Source organism: Cervus canadensis, chromosome 1, assembly GCF_019320065.1.
Source record: "Cervus canadensis isolate Bull #8, Minnesota chromosome 1, ASM1932006v1, whole genome shotgun sequence".
In the NCBI taxonomy this organism is placed as follows: domain Eukaryota; kingdom Metazoa; phylum Chordata; class Mammalia; order Artiodactyla; family Cervidae; genus Cervus; species Cervus canadensis.
Genome location: NC_057386.1, coordinates 36,967,013 through 36,982,909, shown reverse-complemented (window position 1 = coordinate 36,982,909; position 15,897 = coordinate 36,967,013). Strand labels below are relative to the sequence as shown.

At 38.3% G+C, this 15,897-nt stretch overlaps 1 protein-coding gene and 1 non-coding gene across 5 annotated transcripts in view; one reads left to right on the top strand and one right to left on the bottom strand.

The window, feature by feature from the left end:
• METTL16 (methyltransferase 16, N6-methyladenosine) overlaps nucleotides 1-15,897 on the bottom strand; it is a 67,797-nt gene that overhangs the window by 26,616 nt on the left and 25,284 nt on the right. For all 4 annotated transcript variants that reach the window (XM_043478064.1, XM_043478068.1, XM_043478082.1 and 1 more), the window contains 3 exons: nucleotides 14,021-14,161; nucleotides 11,488-11,603; nucleotides 8,405-8,547 (listed from right to left, as the gene is read on the bottom strand). In XM_043478064.1, the coding sequence (XP_043333999.1) occupies nucleotides 8,405-8,547; nucleotides 11,488-11,603; nucleotides 14,021-14,161 (400 nt within the window). The remainder of the gene's footprint in view (nucleotides 1-8,404; nucleotides 8,548-11,487; nucleotides 11,604-14,020; nucleotides 14,162-15,897) is intronic.
• Nucleotides 4,471-4,577, top strand: LOC122424875. The gene has a single exon (XR_006264585.1). It is a non-coding gene; the product is annotated as a U6 spliceosomal RNA (small nuclear RNA).

Sequence of the window (15,897 nt, the reverse complement as noted above, 5' to 3'; positions counted from 1 at the left end):
TTCCTGAACAGATTAAAAAATTTTTTTCATTGAAGTATAGTTGATTTACAATGTCTTAATTTTTTTTTTTAATCCAGCTAAGTCTCTCTGGCCTGTGGGGTCTTCCTGGGTATGGGATCGAGCTTGAGTGTCCTGCATTGTCAGGCAGAGTCTTCACCACTGAGCCACCAGAGAAGCCCCCAGTGTCTCAATTCTGCTGTGCAGCAAAGTGGCTCAGGTATACACATACATACACTCTTTTTTATATTCTTTTTCATTATGGTTTATCCCAGGATATTGAATATAGTTTCCTGTGCTATATAGTGATATTTTGTTGTTTACCCATCTGTAATAGTTGGCATCTACACATACATACATTCTTTTTTATATTCTTTTTCATTATGGTTTATCCCAGGATATTGAATATAGTTTCCTGTGCTACATAGTGGTATTTTATTGTTTACCCGTCTGTAATAGTGGGAGTTGGGGAGTCCCCAAACTCCCACTCCATCCCTTCTCCACCCTCCTCCCCCATGACAACCACCATCCTGTTCTCTATGTCTGTAAGTCTGTTTCTGTTTCGTAAATAGGTTCATCTGTGCCGTATTTTAGACTTCACATATAAGCGGTATCATATGGTATTTGTCTTTCTGACTTACTTCACTTAGTTGAAGTACTCTCTAGTTGCATCCATGTCCTTAAGACATGAGATGAGAATCACCAGAAGCCAAGAAAAGTTTAACAACAGAGACAAAAGAAAGATATTACAAACCTCCTCAGGTGATGAAAGGAAGCAAGTATTTATAGACAATTAAGGCTAATAGAACTTCCCTGGTGGCATAGATGGTAAAGAATCTGCCTGCCAATGCAGGAGACGCAGGTTTGATCCCTGGGTTGGGAAGATCCCTGGAGAAGGGAATGGTGACCCACTCCAGTATTCTTGCCTGGAGAATTCCATAGACAGAGGAACCCGGCAGGCTATATAATCTTTGGGATCGCAAAGAGTCAGACATGGCTGAGCAACTAACACACTTGACAAGGCTTATAATATGTCATTGGTACTTCATATAGGCTTGGCAGAGTTCATATTTCTTTTAATCCTTACTGTAACCTAAATGGGGTTCTCAAGGCAAGAATACTGAAGTGGTTTGCCATTCCCTTCCCCAGTGGACCACACTTTGTCAGAACTCTCCACTATGAATACAAGAATACACAGAAGAACTATACAAAAAAGATCCTAATGACCCACCCAGATAACCACGATGGTGTGATCACTCACCTAGAACCAGACATCCTGGAATGCGAAGTCAAGTGGGCCTTAGGAAGCATCACTATGAACAAAGCTAGTGTAGGTGATGGAATTCCAGTTGAGCTATTTCAAATCCTAAAAGATGATGCTGTGAAAGTGCTGCACTCAATATGCCAGCAAATTTGGAAAACTCAGCAGTGGCCACAGGACTGGAAAAGGTCAGTTTTCATTCTAATCCCAAAGGAAGGCAATGCCAAAGAATGCTCAAACTACCACACAACTATACTCATCTTATATGCTAGCAAAGTAGTCCTCAAAATTCTCCAAGCCAGGCTTCAACAAAATGTGAACTGAGAATTTCCAGGATTTTCAAGCTGGATTTAGAAAAGGCAGAGGAACCAGAGATCAAATTGCCAACATCCACTGGATCATAGAAAAAGCAAGAGAGTTCCAGAAAAAAATCTACTTCTGCTTTATTGACTACACCAAAGCTTTTGACTGTGTGGATCACAACAAACTGTGGAAAATCTTCAAGAGATGGGAATACCAGACCACCTGACCTGCCTCTCAGAAATGTGTACGCAGGTCAAGAAGCAACAGAACAGAGCTGGACATGGAACAGACTGGTTCCAAATCAGGAAAGGAGTACAGCAAGGCTGTATATTGTCACCCTGTTTATTTAACTTATATGCAGAGTACATCATGTGAAATGCCAGGCTGGATGAAGTACAAGCTGGAATCAAGATTGCTGGGAAAACATCAATAACCTCAGATACACAGATGACACCACCCCTATGGCAGAAAGCAAAGAACTGACGAGCCTCTTGATGAAAGTGAAAGAGAAGAGTAAAAAAGTTGGCTTAAAACTCAACATTCAAAAAACGAAGATCATGGCATCTGGTTCCATCACTAAATGGCAAATACATGGGGAAACAATGGGAACAGTGACAGATTTTATTTTCTTGGGCTCCAAAGTCAATGCAGATGGTGACTACAGCCATGAAATTAAAAGACGCTTGCTCCTTGCAAGAAAAGCTATGACAAACCTAGACAGCATATTAAAAAGCAGAGACATTACTCTGCCAACAAAGGTCCATCTAATCAAAGCTATGGTTTTTCCAGTAGCCATGTATGGATGTGAGAGTTGGACTATAAAGAAAGCTGAGCGCCGAAGAACGGATGCTTTTGAACTTTGGTGTTGGAGAAGACTTCTTGAGAGTCCTTTGGACTGGAAGGAGATCAAACCAATCTATCCTGAAGGAAATCAGTCCTGAATATTCATTGGAAGGACTGATGCTGAAGCTGAAACTCCAATACTTTGGCCACCTGATGTGAAGAACTGACTTATTAGAAAAGACCCTGATGCTGGGAAAGATTGAAGGCAGGAGGAAAAGAGGACAAGAGAGGATGAGATGGTTGGACGGCATCACTGACTCAATGGACATGAGTTTGAGCAAGCTCCAGGAGTTGGCAACAGACAGGGAAGCCTGGCATGCTGCAGTCAATGGGGTCACAAAGAGTCAGACACAACTGAGTGACTGAACTGAACCAAACTGTAACATAAATACTGTATCATGAATCTTTTCTTGTTCCCTTTCAGGCTGCATGGTGTGGTATAGGGAACATCCCCAACCAGGGATCGAACCTGCACCCCCTGAAGTGAGTGGCAGTGCGATGTCTTAACCACTGGCCTGCCAGGAAGTCCCTCAGCTTCACTTAAAAAAAAAAAACAATTATTTATTTGGCTGTGTCAAGTCTTAGTTGTAGTACACAGGATCTTCAGTTGTGGCAGGCAAACTCTTTCTTAGCTTCACTTTTTAAAAAAATGTCTGCCCGTTAGATCCTAACTACTCTCAACAGGCATCTTGTGACAACTAATCAAAATGTAAGTAGAAAAAAAAAAAGAAAAGGATGATCTAGTTACCCAAGAGACTTTGAACCCATTATACTATTTTAATGATGAAAGTAGCACTCCACTCATTACAGCATTTAGTAATTCCTTTGGGACAGCAGGTTTCAAGAAAAATTATTTTGAAATTATTTCAAATGTACAGGAACTGCAAGATTAGCGCAAATAATTCCAGGATACTATTCACCCCGATTTACTGCACTTTCCCCCATTTGCTTGTTCTGTGTGTTTTTTCTAAACCATTTGAGGGTTAGACATTATCAAGCCCCTAACCTTAAATATTTTGGCATGTACATTTTATTTATTTATTTATTTTGGCATGTACATTTTAAAAACAAGGACATTCTCTCTTTTAACCACAGAACGACGACCAAATTGAGAAATTTTAACACTCATACAGTACTATTATCTGGAATATGGTCCATACTCAAATTTCACCAATTATCCCAACAACGTCCTTCATGTCAATTTTCTCCCCTGATGTAAGATCCAATCTAGGATCATGCATTTCATTTACGTGTCAAGTCTCTTTAGTCTCTTTCAATCTGGAACAGTTCTGCGGTCTTTTTTTTTTTTACTTTCATGACCTTAATATTTTTGAAAAATTGTCTTACAAAATCTCTCAAGTTTGGTATGTCTGAAATTTCCTTAGTCAGATTCAGGTTAAACACTTTGGGCCGGAAGAACACAGAGATGCTGTGTGTCCTTCTAGGCAACCTGTACCACAAGGTGATCGACTGGTCAAGGTGGTGCCCCTCCATCTCTTCACTATAAAGTTACTATATATTTCTTTGTAATTGAGAACTGCTTTGTGATTAGGGAAATACTTTGAAACTATGAAAAATATCCTCTCTACAAATTCTCCATTGTTGACTCCTCCACGAATCAATTACTACAATGACTGCAAAATGGTGACTTTTCTAAGTTGATTATTCTTTCTACATTTATTAGTTGGTATTCTAATGTAATAAAGAGCTTTTCCTTTACCCCTTATGTACTTCATTTGTTTACCTTATTCAATGTGTTACAATCCATTATTGTCATTATTCACCCTAACCTTGCACTATATTGTCCCATATTTTGCTTGAGCTGTCTCTATGTTCTTTTAACATTTAATACCATAAAAGGTATTATCCCAGCTTATACACAAGGAAAATGAAGTGGCTTACCCTTTTATAAAGGCAAGTGTGTAGAAAGTTTGCAATAGAGTTGAATAGTCTATCAGCTGGAAAATTAACTAAAAGCTCAGTTATAAAATTTCCAGTTGTTCCTTGCAACTACTCATAGCATCTTGTAACTATACTAGCATCTAGTTTTTAAAACCAGAAAAGGAGTGCTCGCTTCGGCAGCACATATACTAAAATTGGAACGATACAGAGAAGATTAGCATGGCCCCTGCGCAAGGATGACACGCAAATTCATGAAGCGTTCCATATTTTTATTTGAATCAGTTCTAATGAGATGGATGAAACTGGAGCCCATTATACAGAGTGAAGTAAGCCAGAAAGATAAAGACCAATACAGTATACTAACGCATATATATGGAATTTAGAAAGATGGTAACGATAACCCTATATGCAAAACAGAAAAAGAGACACAGATGTACAGAACAGACTTTTGGGCTCTGTGGGAGAAGGCAAGGGTGGGATGTTTCGAGAGAACAGCATCGAAACATGTATATTATCTATGGTGAAACAGATCACCATCCCAGGTGGGATGCATGAGACAAGTGCTCAGGGCTGGTGCACTGGGAAGACCCAGAGGGATCGGGTTGGAGAGGGAGGTGGGAGAGGGGATCGGGATGGGGAATACATGTAAATCCATGGCTGATTCATGTCAATGTATGGCAAAACCCACTATAATATTGTAAAGTAATTAGCCTCCAACTAATAAAAATAAATGGAAAAAAAAAAAACAAAACAGAAAAGGAGGCTGGCCCCACATTAGAATAAAGTAACAGAGTACTTTTAATGTTTCCTTTCAACACAGCAGACCACAGCAGTTAAATCTGATGGATAGCTAAAACGGACAAGAGTTAAAATTACCCTATTTACTATTCATTATTATTATTTACTATTATTATTAATTACATCAAATATATATTTATTTAATTATATGACTACCCTATGAGGCATGATGTAGCTATCATTATTTCACTTTATCAATGAGAAAACAACTTTTAAAAATCAAAGAACCACATTTCAAAAGGCCCAGATTGTTAAATTTATTATATAGCACCTGGTGATGATCACCAGATAAGTGGATTTTACCCACATCCAAGAAGTCCCCACCATCTGGCAGGGGGCAGCTGATGGAAAGGAAAAAGCAAAAATGGGGCGTTAAACCAGCATTAAGTTGGAACTTTGTAACTCTGGTTCCTGGAAAAATCAGAGAATCATTGCCATAAAGGGTGTCAGCTATAGTCAGTAATAAGAGTGGAACCCAGGCCATGAGGGGTTTGATAAAAGTCTGCTGATTTATTTATGTTAGGTGAGTGAGTCTCTAAAAAGGAAAATGCTATTAAGCTCAAGTCGCAGGCACAAAGAATGAAAGGTAAAGATGACAAGCACTTGTAAATCTTCGTCAACGATAAAAAGGCTGTCTAATAATGACAATATGTCAATTACATCTCAACAGTAAAGAAAAGGCTGTGCACTTAAGAAGTCTAACTGCAGGCTGGGCGACAGTGGCTGCGTGGGGTGGTGGAGAGGGGATAAGAGCAGAATTAGATCTAGGGCCCAGATCTCTAACCTGTGCAACTAATAGGCTGGATAACCTTCTCTCCAGGGGCCTCCCAGCCGCAAAATTCCCTCAGATACAAAACTGCAGTTGCTGCTAGGCGTTGCTCAGGTGAGGCACCTGGAGAGCCACCACTGGAGGTCAGTCCGACAAGTACAACTTATTTCACTCTGCAATGTTACACATTTGGCTTAATTTCTGCACTTCTCGGGAACACGAAGAGGGATAAGAAGAAGATGGTGGAGTTTAAATACTTATTTTTAATCTCTCCTTTTCTCATAGCTTCAAAATATGCAGTTTCCACAGTATTTTAAAATTTGAGAGTTGCATAGTGGTGTAAACTTTATGTCAACAATAAAAATATGCAAGAGGGCATGAACTGATACCTTTCTTCCTTTTATCTTCCCTCTCAACCTGCCCGAGTCCTAACAGAGCAGACAAGACTGCTGAACCCTTTCTTTAAGTGGATTGTAACTGGTAACTTTTCCCACATATGACACCAACCTTGAAATGGTCGACTCTTTAGAAACATAATTTGTTGTTTTCAGTCCCTCAGTCATGTCTGACTCTTTGCAGCCCCATGGACTGCAGCACGCCAGGCTTCCCTGTCCTTCACCATCTCCCGGAGCTTGCTCAAACTCAAGTCCACTGAGTTGGTGATGCCATCTAATCATCCGGCACTAGCCATTTACCCTTCGCAGCAAACATTCACCTTTCATTCAATCTGAGGGCAGCCACAGAGCCAGGTACAGGCAGACCTGGAACATACTGACCAATTTCTCTGCCTTAGAATGGCGTTCCTTCACAACATACTTCTTGTAGTTCAAATGGAACTTTGAAAAGAATAGAAATTTACTGACTAAAAGGCTCCTGAAAGTGACCATCCCCATTTTCCTGGGTGACTCCAGGTCCCTCAAAAGCTGACAGACACTGAGGTGGCCACACGGCCCTGTTTACCTACCGTCATGAGTTTCAGTGCTGTTACTTTCTTCAGGTTTAATTTACTCACTCACACTCTTCTCAATACTCAGTATCACTTAAGTCTCTTTCTTCCTCACACCCTAATGTATCATTGAGGAAATCGATTAAGACAAAAATATATTAACCTTTGGCTTTAATATTGTCAATTTTCTGAGAGGCAGATCATCCAATAATCCAGTTGCCTTCCATGTTTAAATAAAATCACATTTAACAAATCAGGGTATGTGCTGATTTTGGAATTGGCCTTCTACTAAAATAAACAACTTTAAATGCCTGTAAGTCCAAAAGAAAAAAAAAAAAAAAGGTTTCCCTAATTAGGAATTCTAGTTCTGAGTATTCACCCAGAAGAATTCAAAGTCAGGTCTTAAGAAATATTTGCACATTCATGTTCCTAGCAACATTATCCACGAGAGCCAAAACATGGAAGTAACCCAAGTGTCCATCAACAGATGAATGGATAAACAAAATGTAGTATATACATACAAAGGAATATTAATATTATTCAGCCCTAAAAAGGAAGGAAATTCTGAAACCTGCTGTAAGATGGCTGCATATTGATGACATGATGCTAAGTAAAAGATGCCAGTCATAAATCATATATGATTCCACTTATATGAGGTACCTAGAACAGTCAAATTCAGAGAGACAGAAAAAAAGCAGTGGTTGCCAGGGGAACCACTATGTGAAGAGAGAGAATAGGGAGTAGTTGTTAATAGGTATAGAATTTTTTTAGTTTAGTTTTTTAGTTTTACAAAAAGAAAGAGTTCTGGAGGTTAGCTGCACAACAATATGACTGTACTTAATGCTACTGAACTGTACACTTAAAAAATGGTTATGAAAGCAAATTTTACATTATATGTATTTTACCACAATTTCAAAAAATTTTTCTTTATGTCACAAAGCTAAATCCGAGGGCTGAAAGTCCTTTCAGTTTGAACCAGCACATTATCCATCATTTCAACAACACTTGGCAGGGTGAGAAGTCAAGCACGACAAATAGCTCTCTCTGAGTACCTTAGGTTGCTTAATGACAGGTGTGTTGTCCAAAATAATTAGCTTTTAAAAAGGAGTAGACTTAACTCTCCTTTGGAACTGGTTAGGGATCTCAGTTTCCCTTCATTAAGTTCCTGACAGCTCAATGTCCTCACATCTGTCACTGTTTGGGAGACTGATTCCAAGAACACAAATTGCTTCGAGGACTGGGCAACAAATTTATTCTGGTTCACAGGACAGAGCTGAACCCATCTGTTTTCTAATCAAAAGCCATATTTGAATCAGTTTTGCTCCATCACAGAACCACACTAATGGGAGCAGTACAATCATATGGTATTTTCCTCCTTTCTATCCATGTAGTACACATGATTATGGGAAACACAAATCAATTAAAGGCATGACAGCACCCTCAGAAACAGGGTCTCTGCAGACTGTAGGACCTTCAACCAATTCCATTTTTATCTATTAATTCTTCGGACCACAGTGATTCATTTCCTCTAAGTGACATGGTTTCTTTCTGAATTACACACGGGAGAATATTTTTATCAACTTACCTTAATCTTTTTTTAAGCTGTAAACTGTCATGGATGATTCTTTTAACAAACTCTAATTCACCTCCTTCTGCCATGATCTCTGTGATTCCTCCTGTATTTACAGAACTGGGTGGGGGTCTTCGAGGATTTCGAGAATTTACTCCCTGAAGAACAACAACAACAAAAACCCTGGTGAAAAATTTTTACATCTTAAGACCAGGTCTCTGTAACCTAGTTCTAAGTAAGAATGCTTAGACATAATTTCAATTCCCAAGTATCATGCTAGACTCAGGATTTAAAAATCATATAACCACGGCATTTGAAACAACATTATTGTTTCAAACAACAATATTCCTTCCCTAAAGGGTCTTTACCTTCCATCTTTGTGATTAAACATACTAACATTGTACTTTTTAATGTAACAATTCTGTCATTTTTTCTTTACGTTTTCTGTCTGGTATTATTATATCCTGAAAATATTTCGCCAAAAGATTATAAAAACATTGAATTTTGTTTTCTTCTAGTACGGTTTCACTTTTAAATTTTAAATATTTAATCCACTCCTACCTCACACCATATTTTTAAAAAATCCAAGTAGAACAAAGATTTAAATATAAATATCTCAAACAATAAATCTTAGAATATAGGAGTAAATATGCTTTTTAGCTATGATACCACAAGCATAAGCAACTTTACCAGATAAACTGGTAAAAGTTAAAAACAAAAAGTAAAAACTTTTAATTTTTTACCGAGCTGCAAAGGATACTGACTGCCAAGAAAGTACAAAGACAACCCACAAAATGGGAGAGAATATTTGCAAATAATATACCTAATTAGGGGCTCCCCTGATAGCTCAGTTAGTAAAGAATCCGCCTGCAATGCAGGAGACACTGGTTCAATTCCTGAGTCGGGAAGATCCTCTGGAGAAGGTATAGGCTACCCACGCCAGTATTCTTGGGCTTCCCTTGTGGCTCAGCTGGTAAAGAACCTGCCTGCAATGTGGGAGACCTGGATTCAATCCCTGGGTTGGGATGATCCCCTGGAGAAGGGAAAGGCTACCCACTCCAAGGGACTTGCATACAGAATAAAGAATTCTTACAACAATAGTCAGAAGAAAAATAGCCCAATTCAACTGGGCAAAGGATCTGAACAGGCCTTTCTCCAAAGATACACAAATGATCAAAAAGTATGTGAAAAGATGTTCAACATCATTAGCCATCAGGGATATGCACATTCAAACCACAATGAACTACCACTTCATTCCTCCTAGGATAGCTGTAACCAAGAAGATAATAACCAGTGTTGACAAAGATGTGGACAAACTGGAAGTCCCACACACTAGTTATAATAAAAAATGGTACAGCCATTTTGGAAAACATTCTGGCAGTTCCTCAAACAATTAAACACATAGTTACAAAAATAAATAAATAAATACACACACAATTACCAGATGACCTAGTAATTCCGCTCCTAGCTATATACCTAAGAGAAGTGAAAACATGTTCATGCAAACACTTGTACAAGAATACTCACAGCAGCTTTGTTCATAATAGCCAAAAAGTAACCTAAAACCCAAATGTCCATTGATGAATGAATGGATTGATAAAAGGGGTATTTCCATACAACAGAATATTATTCAGCAATAGAAAGAAACTAACACATGCTACGATATGTGTGAACCCTGAAGACATACTATGTTTAGTGAAAGAAGTCAGCCACAAAAGACCACAGATTTTATAACTCCATTTTAATGAAATGTTCGAAGTAGGGAACTCCAGAAACAGAAAGTAGACTAGGACTAAGGGGCCTGCAGGGAAACCAAGAGTAACTGTTAATGGATGTGGGGCTTTTTGGGGGGGGGGCAGGGGGGAAATGATGAAAATGTTCTAAAATTAATTGGGTAATGGTTGCACAATTCTGTGAATATAATAAAAATAATAAAATTCTACCCTTTAAGTAGGTGAACTGATGGCATGAAAATTACATTTCAGTAAAGCTGATGTAAAAAGATATTAAATCTGGTGCCAGTAACAATCTATTTCTTCATCTGGAAGCTCGTTCTACAAGAATATTCACTTTGGAAAATCCAGCTTATACTTATGGCATGTGTATTTTTATGTGTATATAGAATATCTCAGTATTTTCCTTAAAAATGTACTCTAGGATGTGGCTATTTTAGTTCTTAAATTTATCTGCATCAAGAGCCAAAATTTAAATTCCTAAATCCTGCTTTACTTTATGCTCCAATCTAGTATGTGTTATTGCTAATAAATTTCTGTCCACCTCACCCCCAACTCGAATTTGATCTATGTGGAATTTATTTTGCTATGAGGTATGTAAATAGTATTTTAGAGCATCTGAGTGATTCTAAAAACAATTTATTCTCTCAAAGTTTTAAGCATACACACCACCCCTTGTTTCCTCTGACTAATATTTCTAGTAACTTTTCTTTAGATGAGGAAAAATTAGGTTAAATCAATATTTTATTGATTTTCAACAGCTTAGCTATTTTCAGCCAATGTATGAGCTGTTTTTAGCCATTTTCATGAGCAAATATATTTTATTTCATAAAATCAACACACTCATTTCAAGTTGGAACACTAAATCAGCTATTTGTTTACTATCAAATGATAGCTGGCTATAAAGACGGTCTTTCCTTAGGCCAAAAAGTCCAATGCAGGAGTAGACTGTAACCTAAGTTGGTCCAATCAGAAGAAATCCAAATGTTCAATGGTTTGAGAAAGAAAAGAGCTCCCTCCTCACCCTCTCCCCCTCCCCACATATTACTCTGCCACAGGTAAACCAACTTGAGAACAGAAACAACCAAGGGTCAGATCAGAGCCAAAGGGAACTTGAAAAAAGTCTCAGCTTTGATATGATGATGAACTCCTTGATCAAACTGTTCCTGAAGTTCATGCTATTGCTGGATTTCTCAGATACATAAACCAATAAACATTTTTGGAAAGTCAACCTGAATTAGATTTTCAGGTACTTGATACCAGAAGTGTCCTAACTGATACAGCTTCCAAAATAAATGTTGCTTTTATCTTTGCAAACAAGGAAAACTTAAATATTCAACTACTTTAAAGGAGAAGATAATTTACCTTGGCTTCCAACTGATTGGCAAAAAAGGGAGGGTTGCACATGCAGAAGTCATAAATTATCTCCGATTCTTCTTTAAGAGCATCCATCAGGAGTGTCTTCTGTGGTACTTTAACCACTAGGAGAAAAAAAAGGAGAGACTTAACTACTATTAATACTGTGACAGTTTTCAAATATATCCACAAATTCTTCGACACTAGTCCCTTCAAGAGATGGTATTTGATTTCCCTCTCCTTGAGTGCAGCTTCACTCAATGACTTGCTTTTATTGAAAAGAATATGATAGAAGTAAAAGGGTATCACTTCTGAGGCTAGGTCATAAGAAGCAATATGGCTTCCTCCTTGCCCTATCACTTAAACAACTTGCTCTATGAGAAGCCAGCTGACATGCTCCAAGGATGCTTAAGTAGCCCTCAGGAGAGATCCACATGGCAGTGAACTAAAGCTTCCTGCCTACAGCCACGTAAGTGAGCCATCTTGGAAGCAAATCTCTATCCCCAATCTGTCAGACTGCAACCTCATGAGAGACTCTGAAGCAGAACCACTTGGCTAGGCCACACCCAAATTCCTGACCCACATGAATGATGAGATAATAAATGTTTACTGTCTAAACTGCCAGATTTGGGGGTAATTTGTAATAGAGGAATGGATAACTAAAAAACTCATTAATAATATATTAGGAGACTTCCTTGGTGATCTAGTGGCTAAAACTCCACGCTCCCAGTGACCATGGGCCCAGGTTTGATCTCTGGTCAGGGAACTAGATACCACATACTGCAATGAACTGCAACTAAGAGTTCACATGCCACAACAGAAGACCCACATGCCACAACAAAGATCGAAGATGAAAAAAAAAAAAAAAAATGAAGATCCTGTGAGCTGTAGCTAAGACCCAGTGCAGTCAAATACATAAATATTTAATATATATATTAATATCTCCCCTGATGATATGTTTAACACTAGTAAGAAAAGCCTATTTCTTAGATAGCCAGTGTAAATTTGTTGCATGACTCGGGGAGCTCAAACTGGGGCTCTGCGGCAAACTAGAGGGGTGGGATGCGATAGCAGGGAGGTCCGAGAGAGAGGGGACATATATTTACCTATGGCAGACTCATGTTGCTATATGGCAGAAACCAACACAATACTGTAAGGCAGTTATCCTTCAATTAAAAATAAATAACTTAAAAAAATAAATAAATAAATAAATAAAAAGAAAAGCCTATTTCTTCCGAAGAGAGACATAAAGTCTCTTTAATGCCTAAAGAAAAAAAAAGAACTGCCTTTTACGTAGACAATAAGCACAGAAATAAACGTAAAAGCTCTACTTGAATGCACTGTTTAAGTCAGGGCGCCTGTCAGTCTCATGGCACTTACATAACCTGAAGGGACTTCCCCAGTGGCTCCGCGGTTAAGAACCTGCCTGCAACGCAGCAAACACAGGAAACAGGGGTTTGACCCCTGGGTCGCGAAGATCTCCTGAGGGAGGAAATGGCAACCCACTCCAATACTTTGGTCAGGATAATCCCATGAACAGAGGAGCCTGGCGGGCTATAGTCAGTGGGGTTGCAGAGTCAGAAATGACTGAGCAACTTAGCACAAAGGAGATCTGACTATTTGTAGCACAGTTCCATATATGGAAATAAAAAAGATGGTAGAGTTTAATCAACAGTGGGATTTTCTTCCTTTTAAAATCTTGGTAACCAGGTTACTTCATATACAGTTGGTTCTCATTAGCAGTAAAGTCACCACAAACACTGAATTAGTGAATACTGAACCACTGACTCCTAAGAGAAATACAGGGTTAGGTAGCTTCAAGCCTCTGATCACATTTTCATCATCCGATCAATATATATCCTATTTTATGTATCTCTGTTTAAAGACACCTTATTTAATATACATTACTGACTCATCAACACTGAACTCATGGCCAACAGTACTATAATATGTCTGAAGAAAACTTATCTGACACATGTATTTTCTGTAAGGCACATCACAGCCTTCTACTTAGGAACACTAGTTCAAGTACTATGTTTAGGGGCCATTAAAAACAGCAAAATCACCAAGAAAAAGCACAGAATTGCAACAACAAAAAACGTGGTACTAAATAGACCATGAAAAGAACACTTGTTTACAGTGTGAGAGTTGAAAGGAGACAGCAGGGAAAAGAAAAAGAAAAGACAGCAGGGAACACACACACTGGGTGATTCAAATTTTTTCCCATTTTGCACATGTCTGTGAACGACCACAAAAGAACCACTAGTATTGATTTGGGGGCTAAAAATAGCCACTTGCAAGCAAACTTTAGCAAGTAGGCAAATTCACAAACACAGAATCTACAAATTATGAGGATTGGCTGCATTCACTCTGTTTCTGAGTTGATTCTGATAACAAAGCAGCAAACCCAATTACAATTGCACCAAATTTTTAAAAATTACCAAAGGTTGTATATTAAAGCAAAAGATAATGAGATGTGTTAAATTAGAAAAACAGGTTAACAAACAAAACTTGAAAGGAATATTGATTCTGCAGAGCTAACCTTTTATAAGATCAGATAAGTTATTCTGCTCCACATTCTTCTTTGCGTAGTTGAAGCACATATCATCTACTTCTGTTGCAAGGAAATACCAGCCGTTTAAGGTTGTTCCAAGTAAAGGATAGATGCAGGATGCCCCAGTACCTAGTGAAATAAGAATTCAAAACACATTGCACACACCTGAGCAGAAGGTGAGAATAAGCAAAAACACCATTCTTCCTTTCTTAGAATCCTTATAGCCTTAACAGCTTAGAACAACAAGCTGGTACTGATTATACACATATTGCAGCTACTGGTTTCATGTATGTTAATCTTATATCATAATTAGTTTCAAATTTCCTAGAGGAGAGACACCTTCCTGCCCTCATTGTATGCTGTATGTAAAATGAAGTATGGCTGGTGATCAAGAAATAGAAGACTGACTAACTGAAAACTGTCAAAACAATTTAATTTACTTTATAAAAAGTCTTCATTTTAAATCTCTCATGAAACTTAATTTTCTTGAAAGAAATCAATGTAATTTGTTAAAACAGCACAGGAATATCTTAAATAGATCAACATACATATCCCATTCTACAGAAGCAGGAAAAAATACATACAGTATAAGATTTTTATAATATTAAATCACCCAATTTCCTACATATCTATCTGTAAGCTGTTACTTGAAGGAAACCAGAAGTAAAAAGGATTTATTTCTCAGATGTGGAAGCATGGAAAAACATTTGATCCAGGTCCAAAACATCAGTCATTTGGCTGGTCCCACTACAGTTTCAAGGGAGACCTTCAAAGGCAAATGCTCCAGGCAAATCTCTCTCTGACAATTAGGGTTTGGTCCTAAACTTGAATGTAGAACCTCTAAACATAGATTGGACAAGCATATACTAACCACAAATAATTGCCACTGACTGATCTTGGCCAATGAGATCCTAAAGAGTATATTCAAGAGAAGAAAACCTGGTGTTTTTCTCAGAGGCTCACAGTAGTTAGCCCACTTTCCAGGACCACATTTTGGTGCCAGTCTAGCCTTAGAAGGATTTGGCAGGAAGAACTAGAGGCCAGAGAAATGCCTAACCCAGAGGATAGCGAGTGTCCTCTCACTGCTTCCTCATTAAATACTCAGAACAGGCTAGTAAAAGACACGCAAATGACTGACAGCCGGAACATTTAAGCTCTTTTGACAGTCACGGTGGTGCTACATTTACTGTCGTGTTTACTAGTGACATCCTGGCCCTGATGCTACTGGGCAAACATCTCTGGGGATGTGGGAGGTGGTAAGGGAAGGACTGGTAAAAGCCACTCAAGCTCCTCTCAGAATCCACAATGATGTAGACCCTGCTAGCCATTCTGGAAAGGCAGTCACTCAGAATAAGGAAATTAAGGAAATTTAAGTAGCACTTCCAGCTCTGTAGGAAAAAAAAACTCAGAGCAGATCCCAGGCCCTTGAGTCTCACACAACGGCCCCTCTCTTCATACTTCAATTTCATTTAAAGCAAAAAGAAAAAGGACATCTCCTTTCAGCTGTCCAAAGATCAGGTGCCATCAGGGTAATAAACAAAGGTGAAAGACCTGCTCTCTGCCAAAAAAATCAAGTTTCTCAATTCTTAAGACCAAAAGACTTGCATTCTAACATTCTAATCCCCTCAGAAAGCTGAATGACATTTTTAAATGGGTAATAATCCTTGCAATGATAAATAAAAATGGAAAGTGTATAACCATAGAATTAGAGCAAACTAATGGAGTCTGGGGGAAGAATTTATATAAAACCCTAATTAGAATGAATGTGATTTCAGCAAGAGTGCCCCTTGTGAAGAGCTAAAATCCATTAACCTCCTATATCCCCACGTGCTATTTTAGAGGGTTTGGGGCATAATTAAAATAAA